The following is a 20,076-nucleotide window of genomic DNA, read 5'->3' on the forward strand; positions in this document are numbered from 1 at the left end:
TCCCAAACCGAACCCTGGCCCCTTTAAACGCTCCCACCCCCGCCCCTCCCCCAGCCCGGCCTCAGCGTCAACTTTCTGTCTCTCTGGGTTTCATTCTAGGGACCTCAGGGAGGTGGAATCACACAGGATTTGTCCTTTAAGGGACCATGCAGGGGGCTGGGGTGCCAGGGAGGCCTCGTGCTTTCCAGGGGAAGGTCAGGGTGTCACCACCATGCTGGACGTTGGCTGGAGGAGGGCAGGGTGGCTCCCCAGGCCAGAGCTGGTGGCTGGCGGTGACGTCCTGTAGGCCCCCCTACTAAGTGCTCCTAAGACACAGGCACCTGCACAAGCAGACAGGTTGCTCAGAGCCTCACAGGTGCACCCAGACCCCGGGGCTGAGGCGCTGGTTGCAGAGAAATGGGGGGGGGGCGTCCCTGTTACTGATGTGTGGGTGGCTGGCGATTTCCGTTTTGCTCAGCCCCTTGCTCTCCACAAACTCCTCAAAGATTCTCAGGGCCTCTGGGTTCACATCCAGGGAGCGGCCTGCCGGCGAGGTGGGTGGAGGTGGGTCTGGGCAGCTGAGATGGCCCGCCAGGCCCTCAGCAGGGGCCTCTCTCAGGCAGGCCCCTAGGTTCCGGGGGGACTCCTGGCTATTGTCCCCAGGGGCACCCAGGGATGGGGTACCCCCCTCCCCCCGGCCCAGACATCCTGGGAAGGAGGCCAGACAGTGGGGCTTCTGAAATGCTGTCTGGAGTGGGGACAGCAAGGGCCTGGGGGCACTGAGAGGCCAGGCGGCTCCCAGGACCCTGTGGTCAGAGGAGGCACCCAGAACACGTCCTCTCTCTGGGTCTTGTTGACCAGCCGGCCTGGCTGGGTTGGGACCTTGTGGGCAGAGTGTGCTGCAGGCTGGGGGTGTGGCAAGGACTGCCCAGCTGGAAGGACAGGCGTGACAGGGGCAGTTGACAGAGGGGCAGTCTGGACACAAGGAGAATTTTGGGAGAGATGTAAATACAGGTTATTGGAGCATCGTGACCCCAAAGTGGGGCTATGGCTCTGCGTGGCCGCAGAGGGCAAGGGCAGGGGCAGGGGCAGGGGAGGGCAGGAGGGGCGGGGCGTTATAGGGGGCCGGACAGGACAGGGCGTGGCAGGGGCGTGGCAGGCATGGCAAGGCAGGCAGGGGCCAGTCTGGGGGGGGAGGCCGGATGGTCTCGGCGGCCTCCCATCCAACAGGTGCCTGGACCACCACCTTCCCTGGTCACAGCAGCCACAGATGTCTCAGACATTGCCCCGTGTCACCTGGGACCCCCGTATGCACCCCCTGGTCTAGGGCACGACCCCACCAGAGGACGACGGAGCAATAAAAGGGCGGAGGGTCAGGGGAGTGGGGGGTGCCTGAGTGGACACAGGTTCTGGGCCGTAGGAACCGTAGCATGAGACGGGACCAGGGCGTCCGGAGAGCTTGCGGATCCCCTGACCCCGGGCAGGCTCAGCCCCCCAGGAGCCAGCGCCCCAGGTCCCCAGGAAGTGCTGCCGATGAGCATGGTCACTGAAAGCAGGGCCTGTCCCTCCTGCCGCCCGAGGACACGGTGGCGCGTCTCCTCCCGGCGGGAAGTCGATGGAGACCCCGTATCTCCACCTGCAGGCACACGAGGACCTTCAGGGCCACACGCCCCCACCCCCAGCTGCTCAGAGAGGGGCCGGGCAGCGGCCACTCACAGGCGCGGAAGAGGCCGGGCCTCGAGGCTGTGTTCAGGGACAGCGTGTACCGCTCGCATCCGCTGGGCTTCCTGGAGCAAGAAGCGGACCGTCCCCCGGATGCGAGCCCAGGCCTCCCTCGAGGACCCCTGTCCCAGGTGGGCCCCCCTCACCTGCTCCCCCCCACCCCAGGTCCTTCAGCTCTGCCTGCCCGGCTCCCAGGGCCCCACCCTGAGGCTCGGAGCGAGGTCACCACGACCAGGTCGCCTTGTTCAGGCAGGCGAAGCAGGAAGAGGGGGACCCCACACAGCCTGGCCGCGGCCCTCGGCCAGCCCCTGGAGGCTCTCAACAGCCTGGCCCAGCCTCCCCTCTGATGGCCAGCTTCCCGTGGACCCCTTGGTGGGGGTGTCCCCTGTGTCCGGGGATGGCCCCAGCCCAGAGGAAAGCCGGGTGGGGCAGGGCCAGGGCAAACCCGCACTGGCTTTCAGGATGCCCTGGTGCCATTTGACTCAGGGGGGCCTGAGTGAGCCTCAGGCCACTCTGTCCATGGCCCTGGGGCGGCCCTGGCAAGGTCACGACTCAGATCTCCAAGTTCTTCAAATGCATCTCTCAAGGCAAATAACCTGGATTCCCGACTCGGATCCGCCCGGCTCCCACCGGGTCCACTCCCTGACCACAGAGCACTGAGCAGAGGGTCCTGTGCCCTCGGGGCTGTGTTTTGCCCAGGAGCGAGTGTGCGAAGCCCAGAGGGAGCAGTTCCCCTGGGGGGCAGGGGAGGCAGGGAGTCACCACCCAGCTTCAGGAGGCCGCTGTCCAGCCAGGGAGGTGGGTCTGCTTCCCACGGGGGCAGCGGCGGTGGCGGGAGCGGGACAGGCCGTGCACGCGGTACCCACCGGAGGCTCACCCTGAACTCCAGCTTCCCCAGAGTGTTGGTGACAAACTTGAAGGGAGGCAGCGGGTGGCCCCGCCTCTCCCCGAGACTGGCATGTTTCCGGCCCAGCGCTGTATGTGCCAGCTTCCCAAGTGCTGGGGGGAGAAGGGGGTCGGTAGGAAGGGGCGGGGCTAAGCAGGGAAGGGGCTGGGGGGAGGCCTGGTCTGGCTTGGCTTTCCTAGTGCAGGCTTGAGGGGGCCTGAGCCTGGGCACGTCTCGGCCCCTCCGTCCAGCGGCACGAGGGGCAGCCAGGCTCCTGGGAGGGGCACGACGGGGGTCCTGTGCCTGGGGACCCAGTGGGCTGGGCTGCCGAGGAGCACCCAGGGCCTCAGGGCTGTGGGGACACTGGGTCGAGCTGACCCCAGGCCCTCTGTGTGCGGGGAGCGCGGATCCAGGATGAGGGCTTGCTGGGGAACCTTCCACAGAAAAATGGAAGAGAGCGGGGAGCTTGGGCCCCCAGCCCGGGGCCAAGAGCAGGGTGGGCAAAGCCCAGCAGCTCCGGAAGGATAGGCCGCGTGGGGGCACAGAGGGCAGTGGGGGAGGGGGGCCCTGTGGTCCGGGAGGGGGCCCAAGTCGCTAGGGGGAGAGTGGGGCTGGCTGGGCCACCAGCCTGGACCCCGATATGCACCTGGGACAGGAGGCTGCATCCGGGCACTCACACCCTGCGGCGGGCCCATCGTGGGCAAGGCCCTGGGTCTCACCATAAATCAGACCTGGGGTGTTTTTTTGGTTTTGATTTTGGTTGTTTTTTCTTTTTGGGTCGCACCCTTGGCATATGGAAGTTCCCGCGCCAGTGATGGAATCTGAGCCGCAGCTGTGACCTACAGCACAGCTGTGACAGTGCTGGATCCTCATGCACTGGCCACAGCAGGAACTCTCTTGCCTGAGTTTTTAAAAGGCAGGTGCTGGTGATTCCGTGGGTTTTATGGGCTCTTCATGCCTTAGCCTCTCCCTGCAGAGTGAGAACTCTGAACAGAGCCCTGTCTGATGAGCGGAGAGCAGTTTCTGGGAACCACAGTCTGACGGGTGGGGAGGAAATGGGTCTGGGGGCTGACTCCCCTGCCCTTGCAGGGGCCTGGGCTAGACCCCACGCCTGGCACTCTCTGCCCGGGGCCTCACGGAGCCCCTGCTGCCCCAGGGGGAGTAAGCCTGATGCCCTGTCCTCTGCCTGGAAGATGTCACCAAAGGTGAGAGACAGGGCAGTCTGGCCCAGGTGCCCCAGGGCCGGGACTGAGACCCTGGCCCAGAGCAGGTGCCACCCCAGGACGCACATGTCCCGTGGCCATGCCTCCTGCCGGATCTCACCTTCTTAGCGTCGGCGGGGATGAGCTGGGGCGCCTGGTCCCCCAACACAGAGAGCAGCCCCTGCCGGGCCGTCAGGAGCAGCACCTGCAGGGACTGGGCCCGCATGTCTGCTTCTGCTCTGCTGGCCTCCCGGCCCCATTTATCCCCCGCTGCCCGCATCCTGGGGACAGCCTCCCGCCCCGTCACCTGCACAAAGGCCCCTCGGTTGTGCGGTGCAGGTGGCGATTCTGTCCTTGTGTTTGGATCCTGTGAACGGAGGCTCTGACTTGTGTAATTAGTGCTCACGGCTCTGGAGCAGGTGCCCTGGGAGAAGCCTGGGTTGGGTGGAGGCTGTTATCGGAAGGGGAGGGCGTGCCCTCCGGGTTAAGAGCCAGGAGGTGTAACAGGGGCCTCCCTGTGCTCCCCCCGCCCCCACCGCTGCCCCAGCCGCAGGAGTCCTGGACCAGCCCTGGGCCCTGGAGCCCCCCTGGGAGGGCTGGGCCCGGTCCAGGCTGCTGCGCCGCCTCAGAGCTGGTGCCCGCCTTTCCGCCCCCTTTACTCCCAGGCCTCCTGAGCCCCTGGCAATGCCAGCCTTCCTTTAACTGCTCGACGAGCCCTGCAGCACCCCCTGCTGGCTGGATTGATTTTCCCCTCAAACCTCCCCTGTTCCTGTCCGTGCAGGGGAGTGGCAGGGGGCGGGAGGCCTTGCTGAGCCTCTGGAACCTTCTCCTCTGCTCCCCACACAGCGGAGCAGTTTGCCCTCCTGTGTCCCAAATCACCCCTCCCTCACTGCTGCCGGCCCTGCCCTGGCTCCAGGCCCCCAGGTGCTGGGGCGATGCCACTGACCAAACACCCTGAGGGGTCCCTGCTTCCCTCCCCCATTCCTCCACCATCTGCGCCCGGAATGTCCCCCACGTGCAAAGGGCATCCTTGCCCCTGGGCAGGGGTGGGTGCCTATGTGTGTCCGTGTGCTGTACGTGTGGGTGCGTGTCTGTGTGACAGGTGTGTGTATCTGGATTTGCACGTGTGCGGCCCTGTGTGTGTGTACGAGCACGTGTGTGTGTGTCTATGTGTGTATCTGTATGTCTGAGTGTGTGGTGTGTGTTACACACAACCTTCAAAATAACAGAAAGTAACTCTCCCGGTTGGAGGGCAGGTGTCTGGACTCAGGTGCTGTCGGGGAGCCAACAGGGGGCCCGCCCTGAACCAGCGACCTCTGCGGCCCAGGACGCGCTGCTGACCCGGCCCTTCCTGGGGGCGGGTGGGGGGGGGCGCCCCGGGACCTCTGCCCCGGGTTCCTGTTCACCCTCAGTCTGGCCAGGCTCCTGTGAGCCCGGGAGCCGTGGGGTCATTGCCGAGCTGTGTTCCCGCTTCGGTTCCTTAGAGCCCCACCTGCGGTTTGTCGTCAAGAACCCTGGCTGGTCCGGATGCTTGCAAAGGAAACGCTAAGGCCCAGGACTCCTGCCCCCAGAAATCTGTGCAGAACGGCTTCCTGGTGGCCTTGGACCAGGTCCCTCAGCCAGAAGCGCAGAGAGACGTAGGCGTGTGAAGCGAAATAGAAAACCCAAGGAACACGCGTGAGAGCTCACGGAATGCGCGCCTGGCCCTGAAGGTGTCTGAAGTGGAGGGGATTTGTCAGTCAGTGTGTCATTTCGTGAGCACAGGGAGGCAAAGGACAGAACCCCGATGGCTAGGCTCTCAGAGGACCTGGGTTTTAATGGGATACTCAGGCCTGGCTGCTACCACCTCCACTTGTCAAGCAAACTGCCTGGTTCTGATGGCCCCACCGAGCCATCACCAACCCACAGTGACCCACCTTCAAGGCCAGCCGTGTCCAGCTTCAATGGAGCCGCCCGCCGCCTCACTCAGACGTCGTGTCCTCACGGCTTCGCTGCTCTGCCCCTCCACCCTTGCAACGGGGAGCTTCGCTGGCCCACCCAGGTCACCCAGGATGTCCCCAGCTCCAGGGGAGCAGACCCCCCACCCCCTGCCAGTCGGCTGTAGCTTCAGGGCTCTTTGCCACGCGTGTGACACCGTGACAGGGTCTGGGCCTTGACTGGACGTGAGGGGCACTGCAGGGAGCGTGGCCAGAGGCCAGCGAGACAGGGGACTCCCAGGGCCTCTCGGGGGACAGCACATATGCAAATCTGTGCTCAACAGTGAGGACAAGGACATGGGATGTGAGGAGCCAGGAAGGGGGACAAACCGCAGGGCCAACCCTCAGGAGCAGCGGGAGAATCCTGGGGGAGCCCGAGCCCCGTCCTGACCACACGGCGAGCCCCGCCCAGCGGAGGAGCAGGAGCCCAGGGCGCAGCGTTCACAGAACATTCCGGGGTCTGGTGGAGACGGGGTCCCCCACCACCAGGTAAGGACTGCGTAGCGCTGGGAATGTTCCGGAGCCTCCCCTCGGTGTGCACAAGCAGACACACGCACACACACACACACACATACGTGTGTGCACTCACACATCACACAATGCAAGTGTGGGCACGTGCACACACACAAAGGCACAGGCGCACGGACACACAAGCAGACACACACGTGCACACACAATCTTTACAAAAATTTAAAGATGAAAGACGTGGACACCCCACCCCAGGGCGCACATCACCAAAGGTTTGCCACGTGTCTCTCTGTCTGTCTCCTCGCTCATACACAGATTCGGTTTCATACGTGTGTGTCTCCCCCTGACCTCACGTGTACGTGGTCTGACAGACGGGGTCCTGGGTGCACAGTCCACAGGTGGCCCATGTCAGAAGACGCCTGGGGTCTCCGTCAGCACGTGGGGACCCCACACCCACATTAGCAGCTGCCCAGCGCTCACTGGCCCACCTGGACCAGGACCGATGCGTCCCATCCCCTCTCCGTGGACACTGCCGTTTCCAGTCCCTGATACTCCAGCCTGTGCCGTGCCGGACCCTCTTGAAAATACATCTTGGAGACACTGCGCAGGAATCCCTGCGGCCGGGGTCCCGGGATGGGCTCTGCAGGGGAGGGGCCCCACCCGGAGAGAAGCATTGGCTCTGGAGCGTCTTCAGGACCCCAGGGATGTCTCCTGTCGCCCTGGCCCTGGGCTGTGAGGAGGCTCTTCCAGTTTGTGGGTTGTCTTTCTCACTTTCCACATGTTTCCTGTTCCTGTTTTGGCCACAGGAAGAGCCAGGAGTTTCCCGTCGGTCTTCTGGCTCTGACGTCACACTCAGAACAGGGGACACTGCCCAGACGCACACAGTGACTCAAAGGGCTTCATTTTGTGCATCTCCTCTTTCATCTGTCTGGGGTTTGCATTTCAAGTAATAAAAATGTCATTTCAAATAAAAACGAACCCCCCAAAAGAACCTGTCCCCAGTTAAAATATGCAGGCTACACAAAAAGCCACTTACTGTGGGATTCCATTTACAGGAAATATCCAGAACAGGTGAAGACACAGAGACAGATGGCAGATGAGGGGCTGCTGGGGGCTGGGGGGGCGGTGGGGAGTGAGTGCTTCCAGCAGAGTCTCGTCCTGGGCAGTGACACAGTCCGCACGGGACTCGGGGAGGGCTGCTCGGTGTCGGGGATGTGCTATGTGCTCGTGAGGCGTGTGATGTAGCCCTTAAAACACTAGGCGTGACTATATTAAGACCTAAGATATAAGGCACCATATAAAATGTAAAATGAAAAATAAACTTAAAAACCCCAGACAATAACAGGGGAGGGAAGCACCGTTCTGGTGGGACCTGACCTGCTCGGGGTCTCCTGCAGGAGCAGATGCGGCCGCAGGTCCGGGTGGAGGTGCTGATGGAACTGACCATGGCGTCTGCTTTGCTCTGGAGCTGCCGACCAGCCGTGTCGCTCTGGCTACGAATGCAAATGTTCCTCCAGCGCAGGATGTGGCTTTGGTTCTGTTGCTGCTTCTTCCGCTGGATCCAGAACTTCAGATGGTCCAGGAGCTGGTGTTGGCACCTTCGCTAGATCCTGAGATGCAGTGAAGCTGCAGGAAGAGAGCCACAGAAACAGCCCACTCGCTGCCTCATATGGAAGCTCCAACCCAGAACCTGCTACAGGACGCCTCTCCCGAGTGCGGTCCCCGCGTGGGTGGCCTGAGGCCCGTCTGCTCCCGGCCCAGCCGCCTCCTCCGGGGCTCCCCCATGGCCAGCACCCGACCCGGCCTCCTCACCCTCTGGCTCTGCCTGGGTGAGCTCCGCATGCTCCAGCTGGGCCAGGAGAAGGTGGGCACGGCGCTCCAGGTCGGAGCCGGGCATGTTGAGCTGCACATAGGCCACCAGCTGCTTGAGGCAGGGAAAGTCGCAGGGCTGACGAAGTCCTCCGAGTACTGGTCCAGCCAGGTGCCCACGATGGAGGAGATGGCACTGGGGCAGGCAGGCTGGCAGCAGAGTCAGAGGCCTGGCCTTTGCTTCTGGAGGCCCTCCCCTGGCACCCCCATGGGGGGGCCTCTGGGCCCCTGGGCCCATCAGGAGGCCAGCCTCATCCCAGCCCACCCCCATGGTGCTGCCAGGCAGGGGCAGCCTGGTCAGCAGGCGGGGCGGACAGTCTTGGCGAGAGGGCACCCTCCATCCTTGGTGACACCTTCCATTCCTTGGGGGAGCCTGACTCACTGCTGTCTGCCCCCCCACGGGAAGGGAGACTGCACATGGGCAGGGAGGGCGGCGGCTGCCCTGTTCATTGTGCTGGCCTGGCCACCCCGTGGGCACCGCCGAAGTGTGGGAGCCAGGAGGGGACGAGCGGGGCGGGTACCTGTCCTACCCTCACCTGGACCTGCAGCTCTCACACTGACGGCTGCCTTGGTCTCTGTGCCCACATGCGGCTCTCGTCCCCCCAATGACACTGTTCTCGGGAATGGGGACCCAGCCGGCCCCCGAGCCCTGACAGCTCTCCTGAGCCCCAGCTGAGCGCTCCCGGGAGTGACGCACCTCCTGTCCAGGGCCCCGGATCTGGGTGGGGATGGGCCCCCAGCCTCTGCTCTGCTCCCTGGGGACCCAGGACCCAGGCAGGCTCTGACTCCTTCCCCTCTGCAGGAGAAGCCCCCAGACCTTGGCCCTCTAATCACCAGATGTGCAGCAGCCAGGGTTCTGCCCCACCCCTCAGCCTTGGCCCCCAAATGTCCCCACCTGGAGACAGGTCCCTCCCATGAGACCCAAAGTCGACTCACTTTTTCAGCTGGTCCTGGGGCCCGCCGTCCTCGTGGGCATAAGGCAGGATGCAGCCGTATCTAGAGGAGGCCGTGAGTGCGTCACACCTACCGTACCTGCTGTGAGGGCCAGGGTTACGGGCCGACTCCCCAACTAGGACAGGGCCCGGGAGGGTGGGGAGAGGTCTGCCCGGCTCACTGAGATCGGCCCTGTGCCCAGCAAAGTGCTCAGCACCTTACAGAGAGCCGAGTGGGCCTGGGCCCTCGGCCAGCCCCCGGTGACCCTGCTCTGGCCACTCCCAGGAGGGGGCCCCCAAGACAGAACCCTGAACCTCCTTTCCAAATGGGGAGGCAGAGAGCTTCTTCACGGGGGGAGAGGGACACCTCAGGAAGAACCCCCACGTCCCTCAGCGGCCCCTTCCATGGCCAGGCCCAGGGTGACACTGTCCGTGTTTGTCCCATAGTGCTGACAACCTTGTGAGGTCGGCCTCTTGGCAGCCTGGCTTTGACCCGAGCAAAGCCAGGCTCAGAGAGGCCCTGTATCCTCTGAGGAAGCACAGCCAGGAGGTGGGCGGGAGCCGCTGTGCTGGGGGGCGGGGCGCTCACCTTTCGAACAGCAGGTCCAGGACTTGCTGGGTGGTGGTGAAGGCCCGGTAGGTGCACAGGAAGACGGTGACGTAGGAGAGGTCGCTGCCCTGGAAGGCGGGCACCAGGTGCCCCACCAGCTTCTCCAGGGTACCTGCCTTCACCGTCCGCACCTTGCAGGTCTCATAAGACTCAGGGCTGACTCACTTTTACACTTGCAGCTATTTTTCCACGAAGAGGGAGAATTCAAAAAATAAATGGTGCAAAAAGACTCATGTTCATGTCCTGAAATTCGTCTCCCATAACGAACTGGCCTGGAAAATCTTACACATTTGTGAACAGTGATTTGCACAGGCCAAGGCCAAGGCCACGGCCGAGCGGCAATGGCGGGTGAAGGGAGGAGCCCGGACTTGGGTTGGGACTGACCCGTCCAGAGGCCAAGGCCTGGGCGGGGCCCTGAGGAATGGCTGGGGGGCATCCGGCCCCCACCACCTCCAGGCCTGGTTCTGGGACCCTTCCGTGCCCACCCACCCAAAGCCTGTTCTGGCCAGAGTTGGTGGCATCACGCACCTGCCCTCACCCACTCTGGCCCCAAGTCCCCCTGAGCCTGGCTCTTCCAGGCCTGAGATACCAGCCAGTCAGGGCACGGCCCTACTAGGGCCCAGTGGGGGTTGAGTCTAATGTGTGAGCAGCCACTGCAGCAGCAGGACAGAGGGCCCAGGCCCCTCCTCTCCTGACCCCCAGGCAAGCCCCCTCCTCTCCACATCTTGGGCACAGACTCCTGCACTTTCAGCCTCTCTGGGGTTCCTCTCTAGGTGGCAGTCACGGAGTCCCCTCCTGCAGGGCTGAGACCATGCGCCCCCCGCCCCCTGAGCCCCTCTGGAAGTGCCCCCCGGCTGCCCTGCTGCTTTCTGGCCCTTCACACCCCAGGAAGTCCTGGCCGTGGTGAGTAGGCAGCGCCACACTGCCTTGACTTAAAGGGTCCTGGCTGCCCACTGCTGGCCTCCCCGGGGCGCTGAGGGCCGGCCAGCTCTCTCTACACATCAGCTCGGGAAACCTCACCCCCACACCCCAAGGGGGGATCCTGGAGGGGCCCTCATTTACCTGCCTGTACACTCCATGTCCCAGATAAAGCCATGCTGCTCAGCGCTCAACTTCCAAACTGTCATTCAGTTCCCTGTCCCTTCCAAACCACGGACCCCTCCAGAAAACACTGTGGGCCGCGGCCTGACACCCCACCCTGAAAGGCCATGCCCAGCGGGTCCCTGGGACTTGACTTCCTGCCCCCGAGCTGCTGGAGGATGCGGGCTGGCACGTGTCCCTGCACCCAGGGGCCATTCTGTCCAGGCCCTCGCCAGCTGACAGGTCTCCTGGGGTGGGGTGCAGAGGAGGGGCCCCACATGTGGGGTACGGAAGTGTCTGTGAACAGCACCCCAAGTCCTTCCCAGCTACAGGCGGCACCTCTGTTGTCCCATTCCCCCCCCCCGCCGCCTCCATCCACCTCCACGAAGCGCCAGCACCCAGAGGGCAGGGCTGTGTCTCGCAGGCCCCGGAGGAGCTGGTGAAAACCACACAGACCACATTGCAGAACCAACGGCCCGGGCCCCACTTTGCCCAAATCAAGTTTTATTGCTGTTGGAATCGTCCTGTCTGCCTGGCCTGGCCCAACCCAGACGGAATCTTCCTGCAACCTTGCAAAAGAAACCAGGCGGCAGGGGAAGCAGCCCAGCCGAGGGGGTTCGGGTGGAGAAGAAAAGTCGGCCTGGCGTGGGAGCCTTCCTGACACGCAAGGCACCGTCTCAGGGTAGAAGCAGGGACCTCGGGCTCCGGGGACAGGCCGCCTGCCCTGCGAGTCCGCGGGGCCGAGGATGGAGGGGGAGCCTGGGCACCGGGCGGGCGGCAGCTGCTGAGAACCGTTCCTGGCGGCAGAGACGCCAGGCCTGGACCCACCGGGCAGCGCAGCGGCCCCAGGGCTCTCGCAGCCCGGGAAGCCGCTCGGCTGCCGGTTCATTCGGGGGGCGGGGGGGCCGCCGGGCCGCGCTCCGCCCCCGCCGGGCCCTGCAGCCGGTACAGGGCCTCGACCTGCCTGCGCTTCTCCTTGGCCCGGCTGATGGCGACCTGGAAGAGCCTGCAGAAGAGGCGGACGGCCGGCGGCGAGTCGTCGTTGCCGGGCACGGGGTAGGTGATGAGCGCGGGGTTGCAGTTGGTGTCCACGATGCCCACCGTGGGGATGTTCATCTTGGCCGCGTCCCTCACGGCCACGTGGGGCTCGAAGACGTTGTTGAGCGTGTGCAGGAAGATGATGAGGTCGGGCAGGCGGACCCCGGGGCCCAGGAGGAGGGGCGCGTTGGTCAGCAGGCCGCCCTTGAAGTAGCGGGTGTGCGCGTACTCGCCGCAGTCCCGGGCGGTGGTCTCGATGAGGTGGGCGAACTGCCGGTGCCGGCTCACGAACAGGATGATGCCCTCGCGGTACGCGACGTGGGCCGTGAAATTCAAGGCCAGCTGCAGGTGTGCGGCCGTCTGCTCCAGGTCAATGATGTCCTGGCCCAGGCGGCTCCCGAAGAGGTACGGCTCCATGAACCTGCTCGACAGCCGCCAGGCCCGTGGGAAGCGGCCCCCGGGCCCCCGCCCCCAGCCAACCCTGGGCCACTCTGTGGAGGACACACCACGCATGGGGCTGGGAGGGTCCGCAGCCCCTCAGCTTGGTGACAGCGAGGACCTCTCCCTGGAGTGATGTGGGGGGGGGGGCGAGCAGGGCGGGCTAGGCTGCGGCCACTTCCACGGCGTCGGCGGCAAGCGGCTTAACCCTCTGAACCTCCACCTCGCCACGTGGGCATCAGAACAGGACTCGTCCCACAGGGACGCCTGGACACTTAAACACGACGTCCAGACAGCGTCCCCCCTGGTACCGCTCTTCTGGCTGTCACTCCTGTCATTATCATCGTCTTTGAGGGGCTGGGCAGGGGACCAGCAAAGCAGCAGGGGCGCCCCGGGCTGGAACAGGTGCCAGCGAGCCTGGGAGGGGAACCCCGAGGGCACTGACCCCTGCTGGCTGGGACAGAGGGACGGGGCATCTCTTGTCCTCACTCCCCGCCCTTCACCCTTCTGCCCCCTCCCATCTGGCTTCTGTCCCTCGCCCCCATCAGACTGTGCCCAAAGCCCAGTGAGCTCCACCTGCCCTCCCTCGGCTGACTTGTCAGCAGCACCCCCACCCCGGCCCCCGCCTCCTCTCCACATGTTCTCAAAGGGGTCTGATGGGGTGGACCATCCCCCAACCCCCAGACCCCTTAGTGTGGCCAAAGGGTCGCCCCTCCCAGGACACAAGTTCCTGGGGTGAATGACCCTGACACCTGCTCTGGCCTCTGCTCAACCAGCCCCCACTCCAGCCCCACCCGGACCACCGGCCCTGCCCCCATCGCCTCCATCCAACTGCGGCTCCAGCTCTCCCGCACCTTCCTGAGCTCCTACAGCCACCTCCCCGCCCGCTGCTCTGAGCCACGGAGGGCAGCTGCTACCCAGAGAGGTCACCACTCCTCGGCTCGGCCTTGGAGACCTCCCCGCCAGCCCCTTCACCCATCACGGCTCACAGGACCAGCTGGCCTTTCCGCCTGGGAACCAGCAGCAGCCGCCGCAGCCACAGTGAGCCCCTCCCCCTCCCCGCCCCCGCAAGGTGCCACCCAGGGCTGAGGACTGGGGGTGCGGAAGCAAAGCTGTCAGAGGGGCTCAGGGACTCCATCTGGAGGAGGAGGAGGGGGCGGTCCTCTCCTCCAAAAGCTGAAAGGAGCGGCCAAGGCCTGGGGGGGGGCGACCCTCACCTACCTGTGTCGACAGCCGGCTTTGTGTCCCAGGTGCACCCGGGCGTCGAAGAGACTTCTCACGGAGAACAGCTCCTTGAGGTTGAAGAAGTCGGCGTGCTTGAGAGGCTCGCTGAGGATCCTGTCCCTGAGATCTGGGGGTGGGGGGGGGGAGAGGATGCAGGGCTGGGCCCCTGCTCCCAACCCTGGGGCACCCTCGAGGGCTGCGGGGCCTCAGGGCCACCGGGCGGAAGTCGGGTCCGACCTGGTCCAGGGCTCACTCGGAAAGGAGGGGCCTGGCTAGTGTCACCGTAGCCGCCGCGGAAACTCCGCCCGCAGCTTTTCGGGGAGAGCGGGCCCCGGCCCCAGCAGTGGGTGGGGGTCCTCTCAGGGCCCCCGGAAGCGCGTGCGACCTGGCACGTGGCGCCACTCCTCCCTCCCCCGGCCCCCACCCTGCAGGGACCGCATCCAGACCCAGGGCGCCCGGGACTCCCGGGCAGACGGCTTCACCCCCCGCCCCGGGGCCGGGAGCCGGCGTTACCGTTGCCGAGCTCGGGCTCGCGGGCGGCGGGGGCCGCGTTGCTCCCCAGCGTCCTGCCCGTCGGCCCGGCCGGGCCGGGGGTCGCCGTCGGGACGAGGTGCAGCCGGAGCGGCCTGCGCGGGGCACCTGCGGGGACAGCGGACTCGCGACGCGGCCCCCCGACGCCCCCCTCCTTCCCTCCCGCCGCCGGGCCCGGGAGGAGGGTCCCCGCCGCGCGCTCCCGCACCAGGGACCCGGGCGCGCTCACCTGCGCCGAGCAGCCGCGGCAGCAGCGGGCCGGACGCCATGGCGCGGACACCGGGCGACGTGCGGGCGGACGCGGGCGGCGGGCGCGCGCGGCCTCGCGAGCGGCTCCTCCTTCCGCCGCGGCCCGCGCCCCGGACGCATCGCCGCCTGCAGGCCCGGAGGTGTCACCGCGCGCCGATCGCTTCGCTCTGGGACCCGGCTCGGGACGGTGTCCGCCCCCGGCCCCCGCCTGCGCACTCCGGGTCGCGGCGCGCGGTCCTCGGGGAGCGCCGGCCCTTGAGCCTCATATCCGCCCCGGCTCCATGGAGGCGCAAGGAGGGAGGGGCGGGCCGGACGATTCGGGACGCGCGGGGCGAGGAATCGTCCTAACCTCTGGCCAGGCCAGCACAACCTCTCGCTGCCCAAAAGCGCTTTGAGTTTTAGGCACTATTTGGCCTAGAAGGATGCCATAAAGTTAGGCAAATCTGGAGTCTAATTTCAGACGCAGGGCATTGGGGGGCTCGAAGTGGGGCGGGGGGAGCGTGTCGCGGTGAGCGTCGGATCTTTGCAAGCGGAACGGCCTTGCGGAGAACTTTCTCTCGCAATTTGCCGACACGTCCCAGGGCCTGGGGTTTCACCTGCCCCGAAATTCGCCTCCCACTGCCTTTGGGAAAAAGTCAGGAAGCGTCTGCGCGGGGCGCTAGTGACTGCAGACTGCCCGGCACTGCAACCCGGGAAGTATCCCTCATTATCTCGGCCAGTCCAGGGCCTCGTAGCTGGGCGCGGAAAGCCCTAGACCTCGAACTTCTGCCCCACCTTCCAGAAGGGGGACCCGCAGCCTGGGAGGCGCGGCGCCTTTAAGGACCCCGCCCACTCCTTCAGAGAGCTGGGCTGTCGCTTAGCGACAGGACGCCGCGCGGACCATCGCGGCCCACGGGAGGAGAGGCTGTTTCCTGCCTGCTCTTTCTTCGCCGAAAGCCTCGGGTGGACTCAGGGAGATGTCCGAGGAGAACCCCCAGGAGTGCGCGGAGCCGGAGGAGCCCGAGGCCACGGCCTCCCCGGAGAAAACCAGCGACTACTACCGTGTAAGCGAGGACCTGCCCGCCAGGTTCAACAACCCGGCGTGGTTTCGGGGCTACAGGTGAGGACCAGGGAGTCCGTGTGGTCAGGGTCCACCTGGTAGAGGACAGGAAGGACGCCTGGTCCAGCAGGCAGCCAGGCGCCCAGCTGGTCCTGCGCTCTGCTCAGATAGCCCTGTGTGCAAGTCCCCAGGTCCCAGCCTGGCCCCCCAGGTCACATGTGGGGTCAGCTGTTAACCACCTGATGGGCGCAGAAGTGCTGTCCGGAGCTTCCGACACGCCGATGGAGTGAGTGGGTTTTCAGCCTGCGAGGTGAGGCGTGGCGTGCGCCAGAAAATCCTACAACTCTGGCTGCTCCCAGCCGCGCCCTCAGGGCGGGGCAAGCCTCCTCTCCACTCTGGTTGAGGGGAGGTGTCCCCGGAGGTGCATGCACCACGCGGCCAACGCCAGGCTGCCGAGGAGAGGAGCGTAGCCTGTGAGCTGTTCCAGGGCGCAGACGCTTCGGAGACCTGTCTGGCAGGGGGTGCACGCGCCTCCTGCCCCTCCCCATCCTATAGAGTTGGCTCCACCAGCCTCCTCCTGCCCCGGAGAGACAGCCCTGATGTAGGAAGATATTACCTTGCCCCGAGACCGCAGAGTTAGTAAGAGGCTGGGCTGTGGTCTGAACCACAACCACTCTGTTAATGTGTGGGTAGCACCAGGACGAGAGACTGCGGGAACATTTTCTCCTGCAGACTCAGAAGTGGGGGGGACCGTCCTAACCCCCCCCCCGCCACACCCCCGCCTGATGGCATGTCTGGGGGCTAAGCCACAGCTCCCAATCTACCCATCTACCCAGGAGGTGACAGCATGGCCCCAGGCCCCTCAGGGGCTGAGGGGCAGGCAACACTTCCCACCAGGCAGAGGTCAGCACAGCCTGCCAGGCAGGCCAACTCTGCTCTCTCCAGGGGCGCAGGTTCACCGCTGCCTCACCAACCTGGGGCATTTCCAACAAAGCTCCATCTACCAAATATATTTAAGATGTGGCTTGGGCAGAATTGGAATACGTGAGTGGGAAATAAAGTATTTTTCTCGTCTGCCAGGACCAAGGAGCCCCCCTCAGTGTACAGGACCAGCAACCAAGCTTACGGGAGCAGAGCCCCCACTGTGCATGAGATGCCGGTAAGGGTAAGCCGGAAGCAAGGAGAGGCATGCACAGAGCGTGCAGGTGGGGCATCTGTAGGAGGGGACTGTAGCTCCGGATTTCTCAAAAGGGCGACGCCTCCTGAGGGGGAGGCGCGAGGGGCCCTGGGGTTCCGACATCCTCAAATTCTTGTGGAATGGGGCAGGGTAGAAATAAATGAGAGTGAATTTGGCAATGAAATGGTTTCGAGGATGAAGAAAGCGCCTCCCAAAGGCCTGGCCCCAGCCTCTCATACAACCAACCAACTCTCGCCACCTAAAGCAGTAAGGTTTGAGGCAAATAAAAGAAGACCTGCTTTCTTTTTGGAATAGTAGCTTATTTTATGAGATACTAACTTGCGACCTTAAGAGGCAGCGCTGGCTGACAGAAGTACAGGTTATAGAAGGATGGGGGGATCTATGAACTTTGGGGGAATGTGACCCCTTCTGGGGGGCCAGGGGCCTCCCAGAATCTCCTGATGTACCTGCTGGTCCATGTGAACACCAGATGGACCAGTATAAGCATCCCCTGGCTACCGGAGACAGGAGGGCCACCTGTTTTGGGGTGGCCGTGTTGGTTTTCTTCCAAAATAGTCCTTGTTTAAAAAGACCCCGGGAGTTCCCTTGTGACTCAGTGGGTTGAGGATCTGGTGTTGTCACTGCTGTGGTTTGGGTGACTGCTATATTGTAGATTTGATCCCTGGCCCAGAAACTTCCACATGCCATGGGCGTGGCCAAAAAAAAAAAGGTCCGATAATTGCTCATTTGCCTGTTTTGCATGGGGGGGGGAGGTGTCAAGCTCTTGTGAGGAGGAGATATTTTTCCATCATAGCTGGTTACAGCGTTCTGTCAGTTTTCTCCTGCACAGCAAGGTGACTCAGTCACACATACATGTATACATTCTTTTTCTCGCATTATCCTGCTCCGTCATAAGTGACTAGATACAGTCAGTGCTATATGTCAGGATCTCATTGCTTATCCACTCCAGAGGCGATAGTCTGCATCCATTAACCCCAGATTCCTAGTCCATCCCCCTCCCTCCTCCTCCCTCTTGGCAACCACAAGTCTGTCCTCCGAATCCATGAGTTTCTTTTCTGTGGAAAGGTCCATTTGTGCCATCTGTTAGATTCCAGACATGAGTGATGTCATATGGGATTTGTCTTTCTCTTTCTGACTTACTTCACTCAGGATGAGAGTCTCTAGTTCCATCCATGTTGCTGCAGGTGGCATTATTTTGTCCTTTTTCACGGCCGAGTAGTATTCCATTGCATATATATACCACTTCTTCCTCACCCAGTCGTCTGTCGAGGGACATGTGGGTTGTTTCCATGTCTTAGCTGTTGTGAATAGAGCTGCCATGAGCATGCCGGAGCATGTGGCTTTTTCAAGGAGCGCTTTGTCCGGATATATGCCCAGGAGTGGGGTTGCTGGGTCGTGTGGTGGTTCTGTATTTAGCGTTCTGAGGAACCTCCGTACTGTTCTGCATAGTTGGGTTGGACCAGTTTATAGTCCCACCAATAGTGCAGGAGGGGTCCCTTTCTCCACACCCTCTCCAGCATTTGTTATTTGTGGAAGGAGATTATGTATCTGGAAAGTTTCTAGAGCATTTGAGGGTCACTGTTCCAGAATCAAGGGATCAGGTATTTCCACAGAAAAGACCAACACACTCAGTGGACCTAAAGCTGCTCTTAAAAAAAATAAAATCTCCTTTAAAAAATGCACTGAAGGTCTTTGCTCTTCGCGCTCACTTCCTGCCAAGGACTCAAAGCACCAAGTGATCGACTTGATACAAGGGAAGCCTGGGGCAGGTCACCTGTCCCGGCTGTGCCATCTGGCGGTGGTTCAGGCCACTTCCTTCAGCAGCCTCAAGGTCACCTGATGATGCTGTGTTGTTGGGACATTTCCTACTCCTGGGAGCCTGCACACACACCAGGGGCTGCACCTGTGTTCTCACCACACCCCACCTGCTAGGGCAGCCCTCCCCCCAGACCCCCTGGCTGGTGGGGTGTGGGCATCAGAATTGTTTCAAAGTTCTGCAAGGGATTCTTTTTTTTTTTTTTTTTTTCCTATTCTCTGGCTTCCTTTTTTATGATTTTTTTTTTCCACTGTATTTGACTTATGCAAGGGAGTCGAATGCGCAGTCAAGGTCAAAACCCACCCATGTGGAGGGTATGTCTAGTCCACGGGAGAGAAAGCTCAAGTGCAGAGAGAGGTCCAGTGACTTACCCTAGTAGCACAGCCAGGAAAACCCAACTGGGAGTGGCTTTGAGCCTGACCCCCGGCGACCCTGTGAAGGTGGCCCGTTGATGCCTCTATGACAGTCAAGGAGGGCCTATCCGTCACTGCTCCCTGACCTTAGGCTTCAGTTGGGACGGTCAGGGGGCCATCCCGCCTGCCCTGTCTTCTCTGCTTCCTAGGAACAGAGGAGATGTTTTCTTACGAATTCTTGATTTTTCTCCCATAAATACCCACGGACCGTTTGCTCCGGGACGTTATGCTGCCTCACTAATCCTAGTGTTCCCTTTTCACTTCCAGAAGGTATTTTATCCAAATTCGCATAAATTTTCTAGACAACTTGCGGCGGGTGGAATGTTCCAGAACAATACTTTCAACGTCTACATGGAGAAGAGCATCGTGACGGGTCCCGACAACTACATCACCTCCTACGACCGCCTCAACTTCCACCCCAGCTACAGGGTCAACAAGCCCTCCATCTGTGACTGAGGGCCCTCGGCCCCAGCGGTCCTCAGCTCTCTCGTTGGTGACAGTTTGCCCCGTCGTAACGGGCACACTTCACTGCTGGCCCTGAAAATACGTTTCCTGGATTAGAAAAATACGCCCGCGGAGCTGCGGTGCCCTCCTTTCTCCGTTCCGCGTCTCAGATGGAAAAGAGCGAATAGCGTGACTTTCCATTAAAACCCCTGCCACATCCTGGGCTCCCGACTCCTCTGTGGTCAAGGAGCTGGGCCGTGGGCTCCTGGGACCCTGATCTCTGCCTCAACGCTGGGGATGCCCCGAGAGCCCCGCCTGCGTCTTTATTTGGGAGTCCTTTTTATAGCTGTGACACTTCTGGAGGCCTTCTGTTCTCAAGCATCCCGCCTGGCCTTGGAGGGAGGGGAGGGTGTGGCTGAGGTCGGGGAAGGAAGCGGAGCAGACCCGGGAGGAAAGCTCCAGGCAGGAGCACCCTGACCCCGGCCGACCTTGGGGTGACCTTGAGCATCATCTGACCACAAATAAAGGCCAGAACGGAGGCAGAACAAAGAGCCGAGGCTGGGGAGCCGCTCATGGTTGAGAGGTGATGTGTACATGGGGTCTTCATTTTACTTTATCAATAAAATGTTCAAAAAAAAAAAAAAAAAGGCAGAGAAAACCCTGTTTTTCTCAGGTCGGGTGATAGCCACACGAAGTGGATTTTCATCTCTATGGAGTTAGTTCTCAATCAACACCGACTATGATTGGAGTTCCTGTCACAGCGCGGTGGAAACGAAGCTGACTAGGAGCCATGAGGTTGCAGGTTCCATCCCTGGCCTCGCTCAGTGGGTTAAGGATCTGGCATTGCCGTGAGCTGGGGTGTAGGTTGCAGATGTGGCTCGGATCTGGCATTGCTGTGGCTGTGGTGTAGACCGGTGGCTACAACTCCGATTCGATCCCTAGCCTGGGAACTTCCATGTGCC

At 62.7% G+C, this 20,076-nt stretch overlaps 2 protein-coding genes across 4 annotated transcripts; one reads left to right on the forward strand and one right to left on the reverse strand.

Moving 5' to 3' along the window:
* Positions 1 to 11,193: 11,193 nt before the first annotated feature.
* MRPS2 (mitochondrial ribosomal protein S2) lies at positions 11,194 to 14,286 on the reverse strand. The gene is made up of 4 exons (XM_013993955.2): positions 14,185 to 14,286; positions 13,938 to 14,063; positions 13,422 to 13,551; positions 11,194 to 12,183 (listed from the first exon to the last, which is right to left on the reverse strand). Exons 1-4 carry the CDS (start codon positions 14,222 to 14,224, stop codon positions 11,610 to 11,612), a joined length of 870 nt encoding a protein of 289 aa, XP_013849409.1. The 5' UTR covers positions 14,225 to 14,286; the 3' UTR covers positions 11,194 to 11,609.
* A 64-nt stretch (positions 14,287 to 14,350) lies between these two features.
* On the forward strand, positions 14,351 to 19,761 carry CUNH9orf116 (chromosome unknown C9orf116 homolog). 3 transcript variants are annotated; one of them, XM_013993957.2, is made up of 3 exons: positions 14,351 to 15,303; positions 16,324 to 16,408; positions 18,938 to 19,761. In XM_013993957.2, the coding sequence occupies exons 1-3, from the start codon at positions 15,161 to 15,163 to the stop codon at positions 19,124 to 19,126; spliced, it is 417 nt and encodes a 138-aa protein (XP_013849411.1). In that variant the 5' UTR covers positions 14,351 to 15,160; the 3' UTR covers positions 19,127 to 19,761. The 3 variants fall into 3 exon arrangements, with proteins under 3 accessions (XP_013849411.1, XP_003122328.1, XP_003353756.1); XM_003122280.4 differs by having other exon boundaries at positions 16,324 to 16,402; XM_003353708.4 differs by having other exon boundaries at positions 16,324 to 16,401; positions 18,983 to 19,040.
* The last annotated feature ends 315 nt before the right edge of the window (positions 19,762 to 20,076 follow it).

Source organism: Sus scrofa, unplaced genomic scaffold (genome assembly GCF_000003025.6).
Source record: "Sus scrofa isolate TJ Tabasco breed Duroc unplaced genomic scaffold, Sscrofa11.1 Contig1206, whole genome shotgun sequence".
In the NCBI taxonomy this organism is placed as follows: domain Eukaryota; kingdom Metazoa; phylum Chordata; class Mammalia; order Artiodactyla; family Suidae; genus Sus; species Sus scrofa.